The sequence below is a fragment of the Sprattus sprattus genome, assembly GCF_963457725.1.
Source record: "Sprattus sprattus genome assembly, chromosome: 16".
In the NCBI taxonomy this organism is placed as follows: domain Eukaryota; kingdom Metazoa; phylum Chordata; class Actinopteri; order Clupeiformes; family Clupeidae; genus Sprattus; species Sprattus sprattus.
Window position 1 is genome coordinate 11,512,719 of NC_137914.1, and position 19,684 is coordinate 11,532,402.

A 19,684-nucleotide genomic window follows, 5' to 3' on the forward strand; every position below is an offset into this window, starting at 1 on the left:
GAAATAAAAAAAAAGAATAGTTCAGTCATGTATGTAATTTCTGACCTGTGTGTCGGTGCTGAAATATTATAATGGAACAACGTAGTTGAATTGGATCGCCTATTTGTCAAAATAGTTTAACGCTAATATTACTCTGACATATTTGCTGTTGTAGCAGTGTTTGCAGAGCTTAAAATGCAACATTAGCTGCAGCTAGCATTTGTCAGTGAAATGTATTGACATCATTCTTACTGTAGCCTATTGAGAAGTGTAAATGTACTAGTAACTATATTGATACAGTTATATTGATAATTTATCCGCGCATTGGTCAGTTGAACAACTCCTTATCTTGCAAAAGAAGTATAGGTCATCCTATCCATGAATGAGACTCAATTTGTTATCAGTCCTCTCCTCTAGGGTCTACTCAAGAGTTGAGAACATGAACACTGGACAAGCTTATCCCCTGGCCTCCCTGTACGTGGGGGATCTTCATCCTGATGTTACTGAGTCTATGCTGTACCAGAAATTTTCACCTGCTGGACCAATCATGTCCATTCGTGTATGCCGTGATGTCATTACTCGCAGGTCTTTGGGATATGCTTACATTAACTTTCAGCAGCCTGCAGATGGTGAGTTCTCCTTAAATACTTAGGTTCACTACTTGTACAGACATAATGCTTTGTGTCAAATGCCATGGGCATTCAGTGTCTTATATTGTGAACAAATTGGATGGCAGATGATTGTTCATGCTGATATGAAATAATCTCTTAATTTAGCGGAATGTGCTCTCGATACAATGAACTATGAGGTCCTCAAGGGTCGTCCAATGAGAATCATGTGGTCACAACGTGATCCAGGTCTTAGGAAGTCTGGTGTTGGGAATATCTTCATCAAGAATATGGATGAGTCTATTGACAACAAAGCACTTTATGACACCTTCTCTGCATTTGGAAATATCCTGTCCTGCAAGGTAATATTGCTGAGATGGTTCCAACAAAATGTATCCTAGGAAATTATAACGCTATATTATGTTTCAATGTTTCTGTCTAAAATTGGAGTACAGTTATATTAAGGTACAGTAGAAGGAGAAGAGTAAATGTAACCTCTCTAAATCTGTTTTGTCCTTGTAGGTTGTGTGTGATGAGCGTGGCTCCAAAGGCTATGGCTTTGTCCACTTTGAGACACAAGAGGCTGCCAACCGTGCCATTGAGACCATGAATGGCATGCTCCTGAATGATCGCAAAGTGTATGTGTCAATTGCCCCCCCCAGCCCAGGGCATTTATGGCATTAATAGTTGGCCTTGTTTACTGTGGTAAATGCTTGCTGAAAATGACAATATGGCTGCCATAAATTAGGAAAGCAGTGTGCTGAGGCCTGAATAAAGAAATGCAGTGTCTAAGATTTGGAAGTTAATGTCAAGGAAAGCAATAGAAAGAGCAGCATGAACACGTTTAAAGTAACCATAATATTCTTTAACTGTTTTTTATGCTTAGACAAGAGGCAGGTAAAGAAATGGAGACAGACAGTGCAGATCCAAGCATTGCAAACCGAAAGCTCCATTCCCTGTGGAAAAATTGTCAGATGTCAACAATTAGGTCAGTGAACAGGTAGTGGAAGTGTTCTCATCGGCTGTCCTTGTGAAACATGCTTAAAAAGATGACATGGACTGAAAGTAAGAGTCAGGTCAAACTTGCAAGCTGTCCATGTTGTTCTTCCTCGACTTCAGTGCAGAGGAAATTACATTGACATTGTGGTTTTTTTTTAACTATGATTAAATGTTTTGTCCTTTTCATTGATGCCAATATCTGTGGTGTACATACAGTTTTGTAGGCCATTTTAAATCCCGCAAAGAACGTGAGGCGGAGTGCGGAGCAAAGGCTATGGTCTACACTAATGTTTACATCAAGAACTTTGGAGAAACTTATGACGATCAACAACTTATGATAATCTTCTCAGAGTTTGGTAAGTTCAATGATTACAGAGAGGATTCTTGGTGTTCCTCTGTTTTTGAAAATATAAACAAAAATGATTGAACATTATAGCTGTGAGATGGTGACAGGCCAGCCCGCAGTTCATACATTGTTGTTGATCTTATGTAATCGTAGCCAGCAAGCAGTAATGACCGATGCTAGCACACATGGGTTTTGGCCTCCTTGCTAGCATGCCTACAGCCCATGCCCAAGGTTACGAGTTCAAGTATGGAGCGGGACTGTGTTTGTCTACACACCGCAGGTTACAATAGATAAAAAAGAAAGGCTTGTATTTTGGGCCGTGTAATGTATGTAGTAAATGTCCATACTCCAATCATGGCTGGTGTGTCTGTGTCTGTGCGTTTCATTCACTGCAACATGTGTTTTACAGGCAAGACATTGAGTGTCCGTGTGATGCGTGATGAGCGAGGTAACTCCCGTGGCTTTGGCTTTGTGAACTATGAGAACCATGAGGATGCTCAGAAGGTAGAAACACATTTGGTTCAGTGTCCTGTTTCTGTCCTGTCCACTCTTGTCTCTCTGGTATTCTTGTTTCTCTGATGCTCTCTGACAATGGTGCTCTTCCTCCACCATAGATCACCAGAGGATTGTTAAAGTTTTGGCAGTGAATAAAAGTTAAGCAAAGGCGACATCTATGACCGTTTTTATTCAGAGCAATATTGAGATTCTATGAACCAAGCTGCCATTCATTACTTCCACTTACTAAAGATGATCTTGATATCCATTCAAATGAATGGAAATCAAACACTGCATTCTTGTTTGAAGAAGTCAGTCAGTTCTGTTTTGTCTGTTGGTTGTATTGGGAGAGAGTCTGAAGTGATTTTAGCTGCAGTAGAGGGCACTGATGTAGTGTTTGGTTGTTTTTGGTAGAAATGTATGAATGGTATACCTTGTGGAGACTAAAAATGTGTTCATGTCCACCTGTATATGTGAGAATTATCTTGGTCTCTCTGCAGTAGGCTGTGTTTTCCAACAGGAGTGAGTAGGTATGTTGTTTAAAAGTGTGTGTGTGTGTGTGTGTGTGTGTGTGTGTGTGTGTGTGTGTCTCTGTCTGTGTTTGGTTGCGCAGGCTGTGGAGGCGATGAATGGGAAGGAGCTGAATGGGAGGATCCTGTATGTGGGCCGTGCTCAGAAGAGGCTGGAGCGGCAGGGGGAGCTCAAGCGCAAGTTTGAGCAGATCAAGATCGATCGCATCCAGCGCTATCAGGTGTCCAAACGCTCATTCACCACGCTTCCTATCACTCACTCACATAAATACATTATAAACTCTGTTTATACTAGATTCAACACAGAATGTAAGAAAGCTAGACATGAGGCGTACAAATTAAGCTTTCTGCAGGAAAGACCTCCATGCATCTGATGTAAAATGCAGAGCAAATGTGAAGCTACAGTAATGTTAGGGTGGGCATTGTGGCAGTAGTTTGGCTATGCAGTCAGATATTTTTCAAAGCAAAGTTATCTGTCTTGCAATAGACAACACTAACAGCGTAACGAAACAAATGTATTCAATCGCTTCAAAAGGAGGCATCCGAAGGGTTGTCACAGGCACACTGCTTTGTATCTCACGAGGTCCCGAAATGGAAACATTTAAAATTGACACTCATTTGAACAGTTAAAAAAAAAAAAAAAATGGTTATTATGTTATCTGTTTACTGCTAATCACAGCTTGAGTTGAAACTCTGAAACTGTCCTGAGTTTATTTGTCTTAGAATGTTGTGAAAGTGTCAGAATTTGAATTTTTTTACATATACATACAATTTTACTACATGATCTTTTTACAGTTCTGAGTACTTGGAAAACATTTACTATTTAATGGTTGTTATCTGTTGATTGCTGATTTCAACTTTTATTATTTTAAGATTACCTCAGGCTTTAATGACCATTGTGAAAATAGTGTCTAATGTTGTTCTTTAAATGGTGCAAATGGAGAAGTCCATAGGCTGGTTTGTCAGAGTCAAAGTCTACTTCTCTGCACCCCACATTTACTCATCTGTGTCCTGTGTTCACACTGTCACATTCAGTCTTCCACAAGATAAAGTAAGGGGTGTTGTGTATCCCTACCAGACTGTATTTAACGGGATGCAATGGGGCGTGTGCATCTGCTGAGGTGTGCGAGGTCTCATACCAGTTTAGCTGGCTATGAACTATTCTAGCCATCTCTAACTTAGGCAACCACTTAAAAGTTGCTTTCGTGTGTGATATGAACGCATTTGAATATGAAGTGAATATAAAGTTGTGTTAATATGAAGCTGAGAGGGGAGAAGTCACAGATTGTTTTATAAAATTACATACAATTCTGTAATGCAGATTATATACTGTGTAGGTTATAGTGGGGAGAAATTCAGTATATGACTTTCAGAGCTTCCTGCAATAATGTGGGTGCAATATTAAGCTAGATTGTACATTTATTGACCTTATTATTAAATGTACATGTTTCAATAATTGACAAATAAATATAAGTGATGACAGGTGGTCAGATGAAGAATCAGTCGACCCCAAATAAATTTAAATGACCTGCTCTACTTCTCCTGCTCTATCCTTACCTTCCTGTACATTTATCTTTTTAGGGGGTTAATCTTTATGTGAAGAACCTAGACGATAGCATCAATGATGAGCGACTGAGGAAGGAGTTTGCTCCCTATGGCAACATCACTAGCGCCAAGGTAACCCACCTTCACCCTTGTGTTTACTCCTTTGGCAGTAATGTGTGTAATCGTACTCATCAGCAGTTTTGTATGGTAGGGAGTTGAAATACGAAATGGACATTTAACATTAATTAAATTATATAAACCATGGATACGGCCTTGTTCTGTTAAGGTAATAATTCAATAATTTTGGTAACTTCCTGGGCTATCAAACAATTTCTTTCATTGGAAAAAAACCTGCATTCAGCAACTCTACTACAAGCCAATTTCTATATGAAGATTGTAGTTCCAGCATTTCTGATCCACAGTGAGTTTTGGTGTGTGTATAGTTGCTGTCAATGGTAAGGTTGGTCTTAACATTCCTCCTCTGCCTGCCTGCCTGTCCCCTCCCCTTGCTCAGGTGATGACTGACGGCGGCCACAGCAAGGGCTTTGGATTTGTCTGCTTCACCTCACCGGAGGAGGCCACCCGCGCCGTCACGGAGATGAACGGCCGCATCATCAGCACCAAGCCGCTCTACGTGGCATTAGCTCAGCGGAAGGATGAGCGGAAGGCCATCCTCACCAACCAGTACATGCAGCGGCTGGCCAGCGTCAGGACCATGCCCGGGGCCCTGGTGACCAACTACCAGCAACCTCCCTACTACATCCCCACCATGCCTCAGGTGTGTGTGTGTGTGTGTGTGTGTGTTGTGTGCTTATGGTATAATTTTCTTTCAGTGTGTGATAAGCGTTTATGTGTGTTGTGTCTGTATGTATGTGTGTGCATATGAATGACACTGACTAGTGAAGTCTTGCTTCATTATAGCCCCCGGGCCGTCATCCATACAATGCTGGTGTCCGCTTTGGCCCAAGATGGACTACTCAGCCTCCCAGACCACAGGGTGAGTGTGTTTCGTTTTGAAGGTACTCGCCTTCAGTGTTAACTCACAATTGGTGGAGGGGGAGAGGGTCTGGTGCTGCTCAGTTGGACCATCCATCCCAGAGTGCCTCGGTCTAACAGGCTTTTGTCTAATTGGCTGCATTAGCGCTGTACTCTGCTCAGTACGTGACGACCCGCCGGGCCTCCACCCCCATCAGCAGTGTCCAGCAGGCCTCTACGCAGGCGCCGCGGGTGGCCAAAAACACCACGCAAAGGATGGGTACGCTGTGTGTGTGGGGACGGGGGGTGGTTTCAGCGTGTTCCCCCTCACTCATTCTTAAGGATGTTTCCCACTCTGTGTGACTGCGCATAACTGTACACATTTGATATTAATACAAATTCAAAGACTAATCAGTGATTTTACAGCAGTTTTAGAAAATGCTGCAGGATTTTAGACAGGCGTTGCAAAAAATGTCAGTCGCATCAGGCAGTGACTGAATGATTTTGAGTTCACTCACTCAGCAGTATTTAAATAGTTAATTCAATTATGCTCTAGGGCATGGCAGGGTGGAACATTATGTTTATAATGTTCTTGAATTGGATGCTTAAGGGTGGGAACCATGCTCCAGGAATGTTGTGAGATTTTGGGCTGCATACCCTTCTATATGGAAAAGATGCGTAGTCTTCCTTGGGAGGTCGTTGGAATGGTGTGCAGCGGTGAGATGGTGTCTTGCATGCATGATTTCTGTCATCCACTGGTCGATGGTTCATTTTTTGGTTGAGGGATTTGGGGGTTTGTCACCTTCTATCTGTGTCTGGTCGGTGGGAACTAGCACCCAGAGCTGCTTGCTCTGCAGGAACCAATGATCAGTAATGAAACTATAATAGTTTCTATAGACTGAATTCTTTGTTTCCCCCAACAAATATTGAAGCTGTTGAGCAAATGAGCATCACAAACAGTTTCCACTAGGGTCTTTTGCAGTGTATGGGCATCACGACAGCACTCACAGACCTATTGTAAGATATTTATATTAGTGAAGAACTACTGACATAACCATAACCCCCACAGTAATAGAACTTCTTTATAAATCATTGTCTCAGGCTGTGGTTATAGTACCTCGATGAGTGAGGTTCTGCACTGGGCATGTATTGGTTTGAGAATTTTAGGAGTGTGGGGGGGGAATGAACACATTTACCGCATTTCATGTTTAAAGAGTATGTTGTGATTTTCCGGCAGCCAACATTGGAACCCAGACTGCAGGAAGACGAGCAGTCGCTGGGGCTGTGAGTCGTGGGGTCAGCCAGTACAAATACTCCAGTGGAGTCCGCAATGTCCAGCAGATGATCCCTGTGCCTTTACCCCATGTGAACCAGCAGGTACACCCACACACTCCTACAAAGACATACACATGCTCCCACACACACTTCCATTAATGAGTTGACAAATAAATTAAGTAAGGGATAATGTATAGAACGCAGGTCATTATCGGGAAAATACTATTACCCGATTCGGCAAACAGCACCCCGACGCTTATTATACGGCTACTTGCCAAAACCAAAAAATAACTTGTCTTTTTACAATGTATTTGTTACTATGTGTAGTGTTAAAAAGCAGAGAAATAGTTTGCCAAAGACGTTGAACATTCTTTATAACACAGCTGCTAAACCGTCCGCTGTAACTCCATTGATAAGTTACCAGACTACTTGTGGAGTGCTACGAAAGACGTGAATCAGAGGCAAAAAGGCCACTTTCCTTGACGGCGGTCATTATTGCATGGCAACGGTCTGTTATCGGTTAATAACGGACCGCAGAACGTTGGGAGGCCCCATTCAAGTGAATGGAGCATTCTACAGCATTAAGAAGAGCCGTGTAATAATACATATTATATTGTACACTTTGTGATCAGCTAGCCTCGTCTTGCCTGCTAGCTTACACACTATAGTGAGTTAGGCTTTAAAAATGCTACACGTGTAATTTTTTGGAAGATTGGTAAATGCATTTTAAGGCAGTTAATATACAACAACAGTCTGTAAGAATTGTTCAGAATATACTTCTTAGACAGCAGCACTAAACTGGTGAAGTGCATGCGACACTGGCTTTTATGTCCCAAATATATGTCCGTCATGTATCTGAAAGACAATGGCGTGCATCTGACTATTCAAAAAGGACTATTGGAGCCTTTTGAAACCTAAAGAAAAGTACATTTAACATTCAAAAATGAATTACTTAGCAGTCACATTGAGTTTTTAACACAAAACAGTCGTCACACTAGGTTGTCCGTTGTGATGTGTCAACCATTTTTTGTGCTCTGGCTGTTGCTAAAGAAAAGTGTTTGCTGGTGCCCAGGTCCCAAACATCCCTGTGATGGAGCCAGCAGTTCATGTGAGGGGACAGGAACCTCTCACAGCCTCTATGCTGGCAGCAGCTCCACTCATGGAGCAGAAACAGCTGCTGGGTGAGTGTTCACTCCACCTGTGTGTGTGTGTGTGTGTGTGTGTGTGTGTGTGTGTGTGTGCGTGTGCGTGTGGCTGTGACTAAAAGGTGTCTTTTGGTCTCTAACTTGGTCAGATACGGTTCTATGAAGGTCTTTTCCACTAAGCACCTTTGATGGTGATTTTTTTAAAAAGTGTTTGTGTGTGTGTCCATCAGGTGAGCGACTGTACCCTCTCATCTACGCCCTGCACCCCAACTTGGCTGGGAAGATCACAGGCATGCTGCTGGAGATAGACAACTCTGAGCTGCTCCACATGTTGGAATCTCCCGAGTCTCTGCACTCCAAGGTAACACACATCTGGAGGGTGTTTTTAATCAACTACAGCTCATATGTGTAGCCAACCACAGCTCATTTATCCAATATGTCCAGTATTGCCAAGCATTTGAATACATACATTTAAAAGACAAGTTTGCATCAAATCAAGTTTATTAATTTTCTTTTTGTTGAGGGTAATGGGCATGACAAACTTCTTTTACCTTTGGACTTGATTTTGGATTAACATTTTTCATCCAAGATGAAATGCTTGCAAAATTGTGTTAATCTGGCCTGTAGTTGCAGTTAATGCAACCTTGTGTTGGGGATTAAGATATTTTCTTATATATACAATATTGGTTAATTCAGTCTGTCATATCAGATCACTTCAGACACAATACAAGTTCAGAAACTGACAGAATGGTTCGGGTGGTTTTGCCTCGCAGGTTGAAGAGGCTGTCGCAGTGCTTCAGGCACACCAAGCTAAAGAGCTGGAGTCTAAGTGAAGTGAGTACATCTCTCAGGTGAGCTCTTTTTTTTTTTCGTCATCTCTCACACCCTCTCCCTCTTCCCTGCATTCACTTTAGACCTCGCTTGCCATAGATGAATGTCCTCCCAGCACTCTTTTCACCAAATATATATAGAGCCGTGTAATAATACATATTATATTGTACACTTTGTGATCAGCTAGCCTCGTCTTGCCTGCTAGCTTACACACTATAGTGAGTTAGGCTTTAAAAATGCTACACGTGTAATTTTTTGGAAGATTGGTAAATGCATTTTAAGGCAGTTAATATACAACAACAGTCTGTAAGAATTGTTCAGAATATACTTCTTAGACAGCAGCACTAAACTGGTGAAGTGCATGCGACACTGGCTTTTATGTCCCAAATATATGTCCGTCATGTATCTGAAAGATGAATGTCCTCCCAGCACTCTTTTCACCAAATATATATATATATATATATATATATAAACTCTCATCTCACAATAAGTGCTTAGTGGATGTGTTCCTTTATTGTGTGTGTATCTTTTCAGTGGTAAGCAGGGGTGTGTTGATCATTGTTATGGATGATGCCTGTAAGATGACTGTTTGGTAAGTTGGCACATTCTATATTTCTTACAGGAAACTCACAACAGCAAGACTACTGGGAGAGAGAGGGAAAGGGCACAAAAGTAATGGATGAGAAAGGAAAAAAAAAAAGAAAAAGGAAAAAAAGAAATCTAAATCCGTCATTGTGAACTGACATTATTTGGCTATACAAATGCCATCATGCAGTTTCAGTTTGTTGAATATGTTCTACTTTTGTTTAAAAAAAAAAAAAACGGAAATGAAAATATGTTATTTGTTGTGCATTAAAATCTGGGCAAAGCACAGTTGTCCTGTTTCTTTTTTTCCCTAAAGCTTCCTCACAAGAACTGCATGCTGAGCTAATGGATACATTTTGAGACCATTTTAAAAAGTGTGCAGTTTCCTGTGGTAATGGTATTTTTGAGCTTAGTGAAAAAATATGTGGCTAGATATCAGAACAAAGTTGAGCATAGTGTGTGTGTCGGTAAGTGGATGGCATTTAGAGACTTCACATTATAAACATTATAAAGACGGGTGATTTGTTAACTAAGGCATGAAAAAGTTAGCTAGTTTCCATCCTAGGCAGTTTTTCTGCCCCTTTTTAAAGCTCATTTGCAGCCACAAGCAAGAAAACCAAGGTGTTTTCAGTGTGACTGTCCTGCCCCACATGTATCCTATCTGCATCTCAACGGGTGCTTCTCACACTGAGCAAAAAGCAAGGGTGTGACAAGCCTACGCATCCTTTTGCTAAATATGGACGTTGATGGTGCTGGTGCCCCTTCGGCAGAGCAGTGCACCCTTAAGATGTTTCTTGAAGGCCTTGTCCCTTATGCCGTAGATGAGCGGGCTCAGCACCCTGGGCAGCAGTTGGGCCACCACAAAGCTGCCAAAGAGCACCTTGGCGCGCAACAGTGGGAACGTGGTGACCAGGATCCTGTTGAACACAGGGCTGATGTAGGAGAGCATGCAGAGCAGCAGCTGGATGGCGTGCAGCAGTATGGTGCGCTGGGCCTTTTGGGCTTGACCCTTTGAACTGACCGCTCGGGCTGCGCAGAGAACATGTATATACGTGTAGAACAGAGTCACCCACACAAAGGCCATGCAAATGCCATTGCCTGCTGCGCTGATCACCTGATGGAGTGGCGAGATGAAGAGGCTGCCACTGAAGCACATGATGTCAGATGTGTAGAACTGCGGGGAGTGCTCGCTCAGAGATAAGAACAGGTCAGCAAGGTCTGGGATTGCGCTCACGCACCACGTGGCAGTGTTGAAGACTTTCGCCCGGCCGGCCGTGCAGAGGTGGCCATGGTGGAGGGGCAGACACACGGCCACAAATCGCTCCACCGCCATGCCGCCCAGAATGAGCGGAGTGTTCCGGAAGGTGGTGGTGCTGGTCAACACCAGAATGTAGCAGAGAGGCACCCAGATGACCCCAGGCATGTAGACCAGCACGTGCAGCAGAACACTTAACATCACCAGCAGCATGTCGTTGATTACCAGATGGATGTAGAGCACGTAGCGGGCCTCCTGGCTGAAAGAGGGTGCACTGAAGTAGATGCGTACAAGGGCCCCATTGACGTAGAAGATGAAGAGCCCACACAGCACCGCGGTCAGATTTTTGGACAGAGCCTCTTCAAAGGTGTCCAACTTCTGTGTGGTGTTGGAGCTGTTGCTCATGGCTGTGTGACCCTGCTGTGAGACTTCAGCCACGTAACATAATGCCAAATTGTAGCGCTAAGATATCTAACCTAGAAAATGGTAAACAAATGTTCTCGACATTCTGCCTTAGTGTGTGAAGTCAAAGTCATTGACAAAGTGTTTATTTCACTGTTGTGCTCTCACAGTGATATCCCCGCTCTTGTGAGTTGCAGGACTTTAAAAGCTTGGGATAAAGGGGTCCACCCCTGAGACATTCCCAGAGGTCTAATGTTGATTTGAGCAAAATTCTCCCCAGTTAAGGGGTTAAACTGGGGACTAACTGTGCCCCTGAGAACCATTACCTCATGCACATAATTACTGTTTTTCATACATACTTTACATCGTTTGGAAACACAGGGTCAATACACCTTACCTGAGCTTTTTGTGCATTTTGTAACCACTTTTAATATGAGTATGCAAAGCTAAAAAAGTTTTCCAAAGATAAGTTATGGCTTCACTAACAAACAAAATTAAATAAGGGGTCGGGGGGGGGGGGCTTATTTGAGCGTGTGATTGTGTGTGCGTTTGCATGCGTGCATGGTTGATTTCCTTTCAAGATTGTTGTGGCTAAAAATCTTTTAGGTCAAATTTTGTTACAACAAAGCATCCTAGTTTCAAAACACCCCTAGAGCCCTTTAAAATTCTGATTCTTTTTCACAATAAAATTAGGTCATTTATGAAAGGCTCTTTATAGGTACCCAAGGAGCTTTTCCTTGTTAAATTTCAAATGACCAGGTGTTGTCTTAGGACACATCGCTCATTACGCCCTGCAATTCAGTAACCACCAAATTCCTTACAAGGGATTATACGACTGATCATAAATACTCATGTTGCATAAAGTACAATATAGCACACTTTAAAAGGTGTTTGGTTTTGAAGAATAATCAATTTGACAAGGCAGTCTGGCAACAGGACATTATTGTGAAATCCTTTAAAAGTGACCAGAAGGGGGAGCCATCAGGTTTGCCTTGTCAACTCACTTAAATTTTGGGTGGTTTACAAATAATCAAAATAAAAAGAAGTCTCTTGTGTGGTGTTGATAGTATTATTCATTCTGCCATGTCCTCTGCCAAATGCTGTTAGAACTGTAGGAAGTATGGCACTTTGTCCCCCCACCAGCACTAAGAGTTTAACAGCTTATAGCAGAGGTATTCGTCATCTGACATTAACACATGTCAAAAATACTCTAGCAGTGATTTAATATTGGTTGTTAAAAGTTTAATGTTCCTTCAATAAAAAGAAGAGTAGACATACGATGCTGACTCTAAGAATCGGAAAACCAGGGCTGCATTATACAGTCACAAGTAAACATCAACTTTCCTGAAGTTGACAGAATGTTTAGGATTTTTTTAAATGGAGAAAGTACATACTCCTCAGTCTTAATTAGCATTGTTAATTCAAGTTTATTTTTGAATTTATCCACATACCCAACGCCCACCTGAACATCTACTCAAGGCCTCAAAAACCTTTAATCCCATTTTAGAGATTCTCTGGAATAGAGGGAAGGAAAGGCGCTTGTCCCAATACACAGAGGTTGGTTGTTGGAAAACAAGAGTTGTAAGTCAATAACAATGATGAATATGTGACCTTACATGTATGCTTGCTCTAAAATAGGTCTGCGGTGTAGTGAAGGAGTGTAAACACACAGCCCACCTGACCGGAGGGATTCTATGACATTTTAGCCCCCAGTCCTTTAGGGCTCTTCTCAGGGACGCCACATTGATAATAAGAAGTTCCATGCCACCGAGAGAAATTCTCAGGAGTCACTGAAAGGTCAGAATTGTTTTGATGTGTGTTTTGACAGTGTTTAATTAACATTCAAGGGATTAAGGGCATGGAAAGGTGCCATCTCCAAAAGCCTATAGAGACAACGGAGAAATAAACATCTCATGGAAATAATCTTATGTGCTGTTTTGCTACCACAAAAAAGACGAAGTTATGAAATATGTTTTACCTGACTAAATATTACAACATGGTTAAAACTGCAATATATATAGGATAGGATAGCACCTGTGTTTAGAGGGTTATACTTAAAACATACTTCATAGACTCCCTATAGCAGAAATTTCAAACGCATACAGTAACCCTCCATTTTCCATATAGGTGACTCATACACGACAGATGGCTTCTTTCAGAGAAAACACTGTTGTGACAGGAGGCAACATGCATAAAACACATTTTACAGCCCCATATATCAGCATTACATATCTCTCCATCTTAAGACATAAATAACAGATTACACGCCAGTGATTATGGCTACATGTCACAGTGCGAGTATGTCAGCAGGCCGAGGCATGTGCATGCTTCCCTGCCTGAGTGTGTAACCCATCATCAACTCAAACGTAATGCGATTACTATACAACTACTACGTTCCTGTGTTGCTCTAAACATGCTTATGTAGTAAAGTGTGATTCTGATCTATTAACATGTTTTTTTTTTATCTCAGGTTATATTTGTCTTTTTATATATACATGGTCCGAGGCTTTATATCAACAGTCTGCAAATATGTAGTAGCATTTGCTCATATAGTTGCATGAAACTCCTTGTTAGTACATCCATTTTACTTTGGCCTCCTTTGGAATTCCTCAAAACAGCATAGCATTCTACATAGCTTCCATAACAATTTAACTCAGACACATGGATATGGGCACAACTTCTAGTCATGGGAAAAAAAAAACAATAATCCTGGAAATTAAAACAAGTCATTGAATACATTTCAAGAAAATTCATTTAAACAGCTTAGTTCAAGCCCAGGAGTTCAAGCCCAATATGAGAATGTGTAATGAGAGTGTGGATGACGGTAAATGGTCGTGTTTGTTGCTGGGCATCTAAAGGTCGATGGAGGTGGCGAGGCGAAGGCAGAGCACTGCCTCAGGTGGCACATCCCTGGCGCTGATTTCATTGCCATCCAGCCTGAGCACCCTGATCTGGGAGAAGTTGACCATGTCCACTACCTTGCAGAAGCTGCTCAGAGAGAACTCTGGAAAGTAGGAGAAGAAATGTTAAAAGCCATTTGGGGAAAAGGGAATAGTATAAGAGTGAAGATCTGGGCAGTGTATCTTTTAAAAATCCATGTCATCTAAAACACATGCACAGCATAGCCTTTTTTGTGATAAGGTATTGCCATGTGCATATAAACGTGTCCCCCTTAACAGATGAATGCCATTAAATAATCCATTCATCTTTGCTCATCTAGCAAACCACCCATACTCTAACCCCCCTCAGATCCTGGAGTGAGTTTTTTCTGATACGTGTTTAGAACATCTGTGTCTCTGAGTATCCTGACTGCAAAACTGCCAAACAACTACTAGAAAGCCTAAACACACGTACCAACATGTCAAGGCACGTCTCTACTGGATATTTCTAATAATGCTGTTGAACCTCTGGGCAAATATGTGAAATAGTTAACCCATTGAATCTAAGTTTGCTCTGACCTAAAACAAGGGCATTTTTATTCCAGAGAGGTCTTTAGCACTGAGGAACCATTACAAATCTTTCCTTTTTATTTCAGATAAATGTTAAGCCTATGGCTTCCTTGAGGTGTGAGGGTTCAGAGCTGCTGTACACCCTGCTGCTTTTCTCTCCAGTGCTATACCTTTAATGTGGTTGCCCTGCAGGTAGAGGTTCTCCAGGTGGGTGCTGATTATGGGGATCTTCTCCAGGCTATTGTGAGAGAGGTCCAGCTCCAAAAGGCCAGTGGTGTTGAAGGCATCGAATGGAATCCCATTGTCCGTTATCTTGTTGTGTGAGAACCTCACATACTGCAGGGCTGGGTACAGGGCGAGGAAGCCGCTTGGTACACTGGTGATCAGGTTGAAGTTCAGATAGAGCTGCTGGAGCTTCCCAGGAAGGCTCTCCGGCACTTTCTCCAAGCTGTTGCGGGTCAGGTCCAGCACGGTCAGAGAGTCCAGGCTCTTAAAGGCCCCACCCACTTCCTTTATGGCGTTACCTTGGAGATGCAGGTGGCTCAGGTCCACCATGCCCTTGAAGGTGTTGTCAGAGAGCTGGGTGATTTTATTGTTGTTTAGCCGGAGATCCACGAGGGAGGTGGGGAGGTTCTCAGGGACAGTGGTTAAGTCATTGGTGTTAAGGTACAGCTTCTGCAGGTTCTTCAATTTGCTGAACACATTCTTGCCAAGCTTGTCTGAAGTGAGTTGGTTTTTGTGCAGGATAATCCAGACCAGGTCTGTGGCGTTATCAAACACGCCCTCCTTGATGCTGCTGATCCGGTTGTTGTGCAAGTAGACGTACTTCATGCGGGAGGGCACGAAGGGAACGTGCTGGAGGTTGCGGCTGTGGCAGTACATGGCCCTTGGGTACAGACCCGGGCACTCGCATTCTAGAGGGCAGTCTGCCTCATCGGGATGTTCGGTGTCCCAGTGCGACGCTGGGTAACCATTGCGGTAGCCGTAGCCATGTCGGCTCCGCAGGTGGGAGAGCCAGTAGAGGGAGTTGCGGGTGTAAGAGAGGCAGGGCTGGGCCAGCACAGCCAGGAGGAGCACCAGAGCCCACTGCATGGTCACTGCAGACACAATTCAGACCTTCAGCAGTACTGCCCAGAGTAATGATCACATGAAGGCATACCAATTAACATCCTGAGTATCTCTTGTTTTTAATCAGGACAGAGGTCAAGGCAATGCAAGTATTTACTCAGTCCTAATCAGGTACCTAAAATGCTTCCCAATGTAAACTACCATTGCAAATGTGGGGAATTAAGGCATTTAACTGCATGAATCTTTAATGGACAGAATTTTAAACCCAACTTGCCGTGAAATATTCCACAGAAAAACAAATTAGAGGCACACAGAGATCATAACAACTGATAAGATTTTAAAGTGACCTGCAACTAATTACCCCCTCTCTCTTTATTCATTTGTAACAAAAGTAATGAGACCATTATTCAATTTTAAGTTAATTTAATAGTGTAATTTCTAACAGCAATCCCTGTCATTAGAAGTTATAATTGCATACAGCAACATGCAATAGCCAAGAATTAAGCCACACCAAGCAGGTTTTACAATTATTTACTTAATAAATACCTTAGCTCGATGGCCTAAGGGGTTTACAATGCTGTTAGCAAGCCAAGAAACGTGTTAAAAGATACTATAAAGTGCCAAATAACACACGTGGTTTGAAGAGCGTAATTGAAGACAATTAGTATGTTCAGATGTGAGAGTAAATCTTGAAGCATTTAACTTTCCTCTTTTTTCAAGCACCAACAACCATGAAATCCTCAGCAAATTTATAGAGTAAAATAAATATAATTTTCCATTTGGGAGTGTATTTACATTTTTTTGACCCATTGCACAAATAATCTCCCCAATCTGTGGATTTTTGTTTACTTTTACAACTAAAATGCCTCTCTAAATTGGTGCCAACTGCAAAGATACAGTGTGTCATGAAAACAAAGGCAGTAATAATTATGAAATTGAAATCAATTCCCTTAAATTACATATCATCATATACATACAGTATATAATGTACTAAAGGTAATGCACCTACCAGTAAGAAGAGAGTATGTTCTGTGTGCGTGTCTGTGTCCGCGTATCCCCTGGTCTGTCTTTGAGTAAGAGGCATAAAGGGGTTTTGTGAAAATAACCCTCTCCAGCTGCATACCAGAAACCAACCAATTAAGAGGACACACTTTTGAGTGAGCACACACACATGCATACTCACACGCACACACACACACACACACACTCTCACACACACACACACTCACACAGCTTACACTGTGTCCTCCAGCCATGTCAATATGAATCCCATCTGGGGGCTAGCTGGGACATCTGCAATCTCAAGTGCTTTGTTTTTGATGTGTCAGGATGTAATGTATTATTATCCCCTACCCGCCCCAAAAACACACACACACACACACACACATGTGCATACACACACACACACACACACACACACACACCAACACTCCTGCTTGTCTGGCCCTGTTCCTTCATTGTTGTGGGGCTCAGGGGTATCAATGATGTGACGGACATAACTCTGCATCCCTTGGCATCGATACAGCGTTACCCTTCAATCTTTTACTCTCTGGCATAATAATACAGATTGAGATATTGAAGATTGCAATAGCATAGGGATGAGCGTTGCTTCATGATTTATCTTGCTCTAGCTGTCATCAGAAACTTTATGCCCCTGTTAATAAAGATCCCTGATGAGAGACACCCTCCGAAGCTTAACCTGAACTGCCTTCCGTCTACCTGTACATACCTGTGGGTATCTAGATTTGCATATTGCCTGACTATAGACTCATCTGGTACATGCTGATTCCGGTTTATGGTTTCAGCTGTGTTTTTTCTTAATGTCAGTAATAATGACATTGTGTCATTTGTTTTCATTAGCACCCGGAGGTCATTCTGAATACCTTTCTACAGCTGCAGATCTCACAACCCAAAGATGGAAATCATAAACTAACAAATCAGTACATTGTTGTGCTCTGTCTACCCCTGAAACATAACCTGGAACTTGATTAATGATTTTTCCTTTGTGGTTGTAATGACCACAGACATATTTCACAGGCTACCACAAGTGTAGTGTAGCTGATAAAAGTTCAAGCTTATTTTCCTCCAAACAATCATGTTTCAGTAATGAACTTATTTGCTCATGTTAATTGCAATTAACTTAATTGCTCATGTTAATTGTAATTATGTTAATTGTTTTGCTAAGCACAGCTAAATTCTTAGGACTTGGCCAGCATCATCATCTACGCAGTAGACATCATACAGATAAGTAACCTTTACCAAAAAGTAACATTTAACTCTAAAACAATAAAACATATAACATATACCTTTAACATATGACATTAACATACAACAACATATAACTCTGTAACACTATAACAATAAAACATATAACATTAACATACAACCATTTAAAGTAGAAGAAGGGCTAGCAGCAGTTTAAAGTGTGAAGAAGTGAGGAATATTAAATTAAGTAAAAAAAATAATAATACCGTGAAATACAGACTGGTGGTCTAAGGGGTTTGTCTTATTTTATTAAAGGTCAATTTATATACACTAGAATAATTTATTGGCACCACAAAATGCAGTTGTATGTTCACCTTCAACATGGAAGTAATGTTTGAATTACCATTTTGTATACCTGGCTTATAAAGACACTCCGGTTTTAACATAAAGTATATAGATTTGCACTGAACTACATTTCTCTTCAACACACCCACACGGACACGAGCACTCTCACCTCATTCTGTCAGCTTTGAAGTGCACATGTTAATTACAGTCTTTAAGTCATTGAGAAAGTCACAGACACGCGGCTTATTACAGGCTTCGGACATAATGCTGCGGCCCTTCACAGATAGTCTCCTCCAGGAAGGACACTTGCAGGTTTACAAGACGTGCTCATAAATAACACAAAACAGGAGCATGGGCCCTCAGGACGGCTGGTATTCCATAATAAAGTTCCAACTCCCACTGAGACCCCTTGGAAGTGTTCATCATCAGAATAATAACACAACAACAACAAAACAGGCACTTCGCTTTGAAATGAAATCCAAAAATCCAGGTCTGCCAGTAATTACGGTAGATGCCATGAAGAATAAGATTGCAGTCCATTCTGACAGAAGGCCTTTTGTAATAGGAAAGCCCTTTGTGGGCAGCTTGAAGTACCCTACGATTCATCGGTTTGCTTTAGAAACTCCAGTCCCCAACTTTACATTCAATTACTGCATTTGACTGCGTTACACTTTAGTAGCCTAGCCAGGTCATGACCAGACCATGTAGACACCCTTTACTTTTTATCAAGAGTTCAGACAGATGAACTGTCCCTGCTCTGCTCTCTTCACACTGTACCCAGTTTTCTGTCTGTCTGTTGTGTATAAACTCTGTGATGAAATTCAGACCCATGCTGGCCAAATTAGACTACATGTGTTCTATTAAGATCCACACCTTGGGGAGAGGAGAGGGCAATGGTGTATTGTTTTTAGTTTTGTGGGAAATAGATTAATACATTTAAAAAAACACATTGAGGAATTGCTAACCATTAGGGGTAACATTAATACAGTTTTTAAGCATGTTTATTTTATCTTGCAATAACCAAATAACATTTTGATTACACTTTTATAATTAAACAAGGCAAACCCTCCTATTCTCTGTGAATAATTCCTAGACCAGATTTCAAAGATTTATATATATTTATGTGTATGTCCTCTTCTGTCTGAACATGTCTGAGTCAGATTACGTGTGTAGTGTGCATGCTTATCCCACTGAGGCAAAGAACTGACAGACATCTGCATGGGCCTGCTAATTAGCCCTGTAACAAGTCTGCACCCAGCTAAGGAAAGCCAAGCACTCAGGAGGAACACATTAAGTGCTTCTATACGAGGAGGCCTTTTATCTCTTCATCTCTTGAAGGCATACACACACACACCCTTGTCGTTTCCATTACAACACCCTCAAAGTGTCTCTGCATGCTTTTGTCCTTTTAACTCCTTACCCTTTGGTCTTCACCATCCAAAACACTATTTCTCTATTCTGTTTTTTAGATCTCCAAAGTGCTGATACCTCCTGGGGAACCACAATGTGGCCAGTATTACAACCCTCAGTGTAGAGCCCAATGTCTTTCTCCCTCACCGATCTTTGACACTCACCTGCACTGTGCCTGTCGCCCGCTGCATTTGTATTTTTCCTCCCCCGTCAAGGGCTGCCACTGTGTACAGGATG

The 19,684-nt window shown here is 41.9% G+C and overlaps 3 protein-coding genes across 3 annotated transcripts; 1 reads left to right on the forward strand and 2 right to left on the reverse strand.

Moving 5' to 3' along the window:
- Positions 1 to 418: 418 nt before the first annotated feature.
- On the forward strand, positions 419 to 8,730 carry pabpc1l (poly(A) binding protein, cytoplasmic 1-like; the record flags this gene model as incomplete). Its single annotated transcript, XM_080854164.1, has 14 exons — positions 419 to 608; positions 756 to 949; positions 1,110 to 1,225; positions 1,803 to 1,942; positions 2,342 to 2,436; positions 3,041 to 3,178; positions 4,539 to 4,634; positions 5,017 to 5,280; positions 5,424 to 5,499; positions 5,644 to 5,757; positions 6,715 to 6,854; positions 7,840 to 7,933; positions 8,128 to 8,258; positions 8,671 to 8,730. The coding sequence occupies 14 exons, from the start codon at positions 419 to 421 to the stop codon at positions 8,728 to 8,730; spliced, it is 1,848 nt and encodes a 615-aa protein (XP_080710290.1).
- Positions 8,731 to 10,043: 1,313 nt separating this feature from the next.
- LOC308377194 (odorant receptor 131-2-like) lies at positions 10,044 to 10,973 on the reverse strand (the record flags this gene model as incomplete). The annotated part of the gene is made up of 1 exon (XM_080853778.1): positions 10,044 to 10,973. One exon carries the CDS (start codon positions 10,971 to 10,973, stop codon positions 10,044 to 10,046), a length of 930 nt encoding a protein of 309 aa, XP_080709904.1.
- A 2,849-nt stretch (positions 10,974 to 13,822) lies between these two features.
- Positions 13,823 to 15,511, reverse strand: fmodb (fibromodulin b; the record flags this gene model as incomplete). The annotated part of the gene is made up of 2 exons (XM_080853780.1): positions 13,823 to 13,974; positions 14,590 to 15,511. The coding sequence occupies 2 exons, from the start codon at positions 15,509 to 15,511 to the stop codon at positions 13,823 to 13,825; spliced, it is 1,074 nt and encodes a 357-aa protein (XP_080709906.1).
- Positions 15,512 to 19,684: the final 4,173 nt, after the last annotated feature.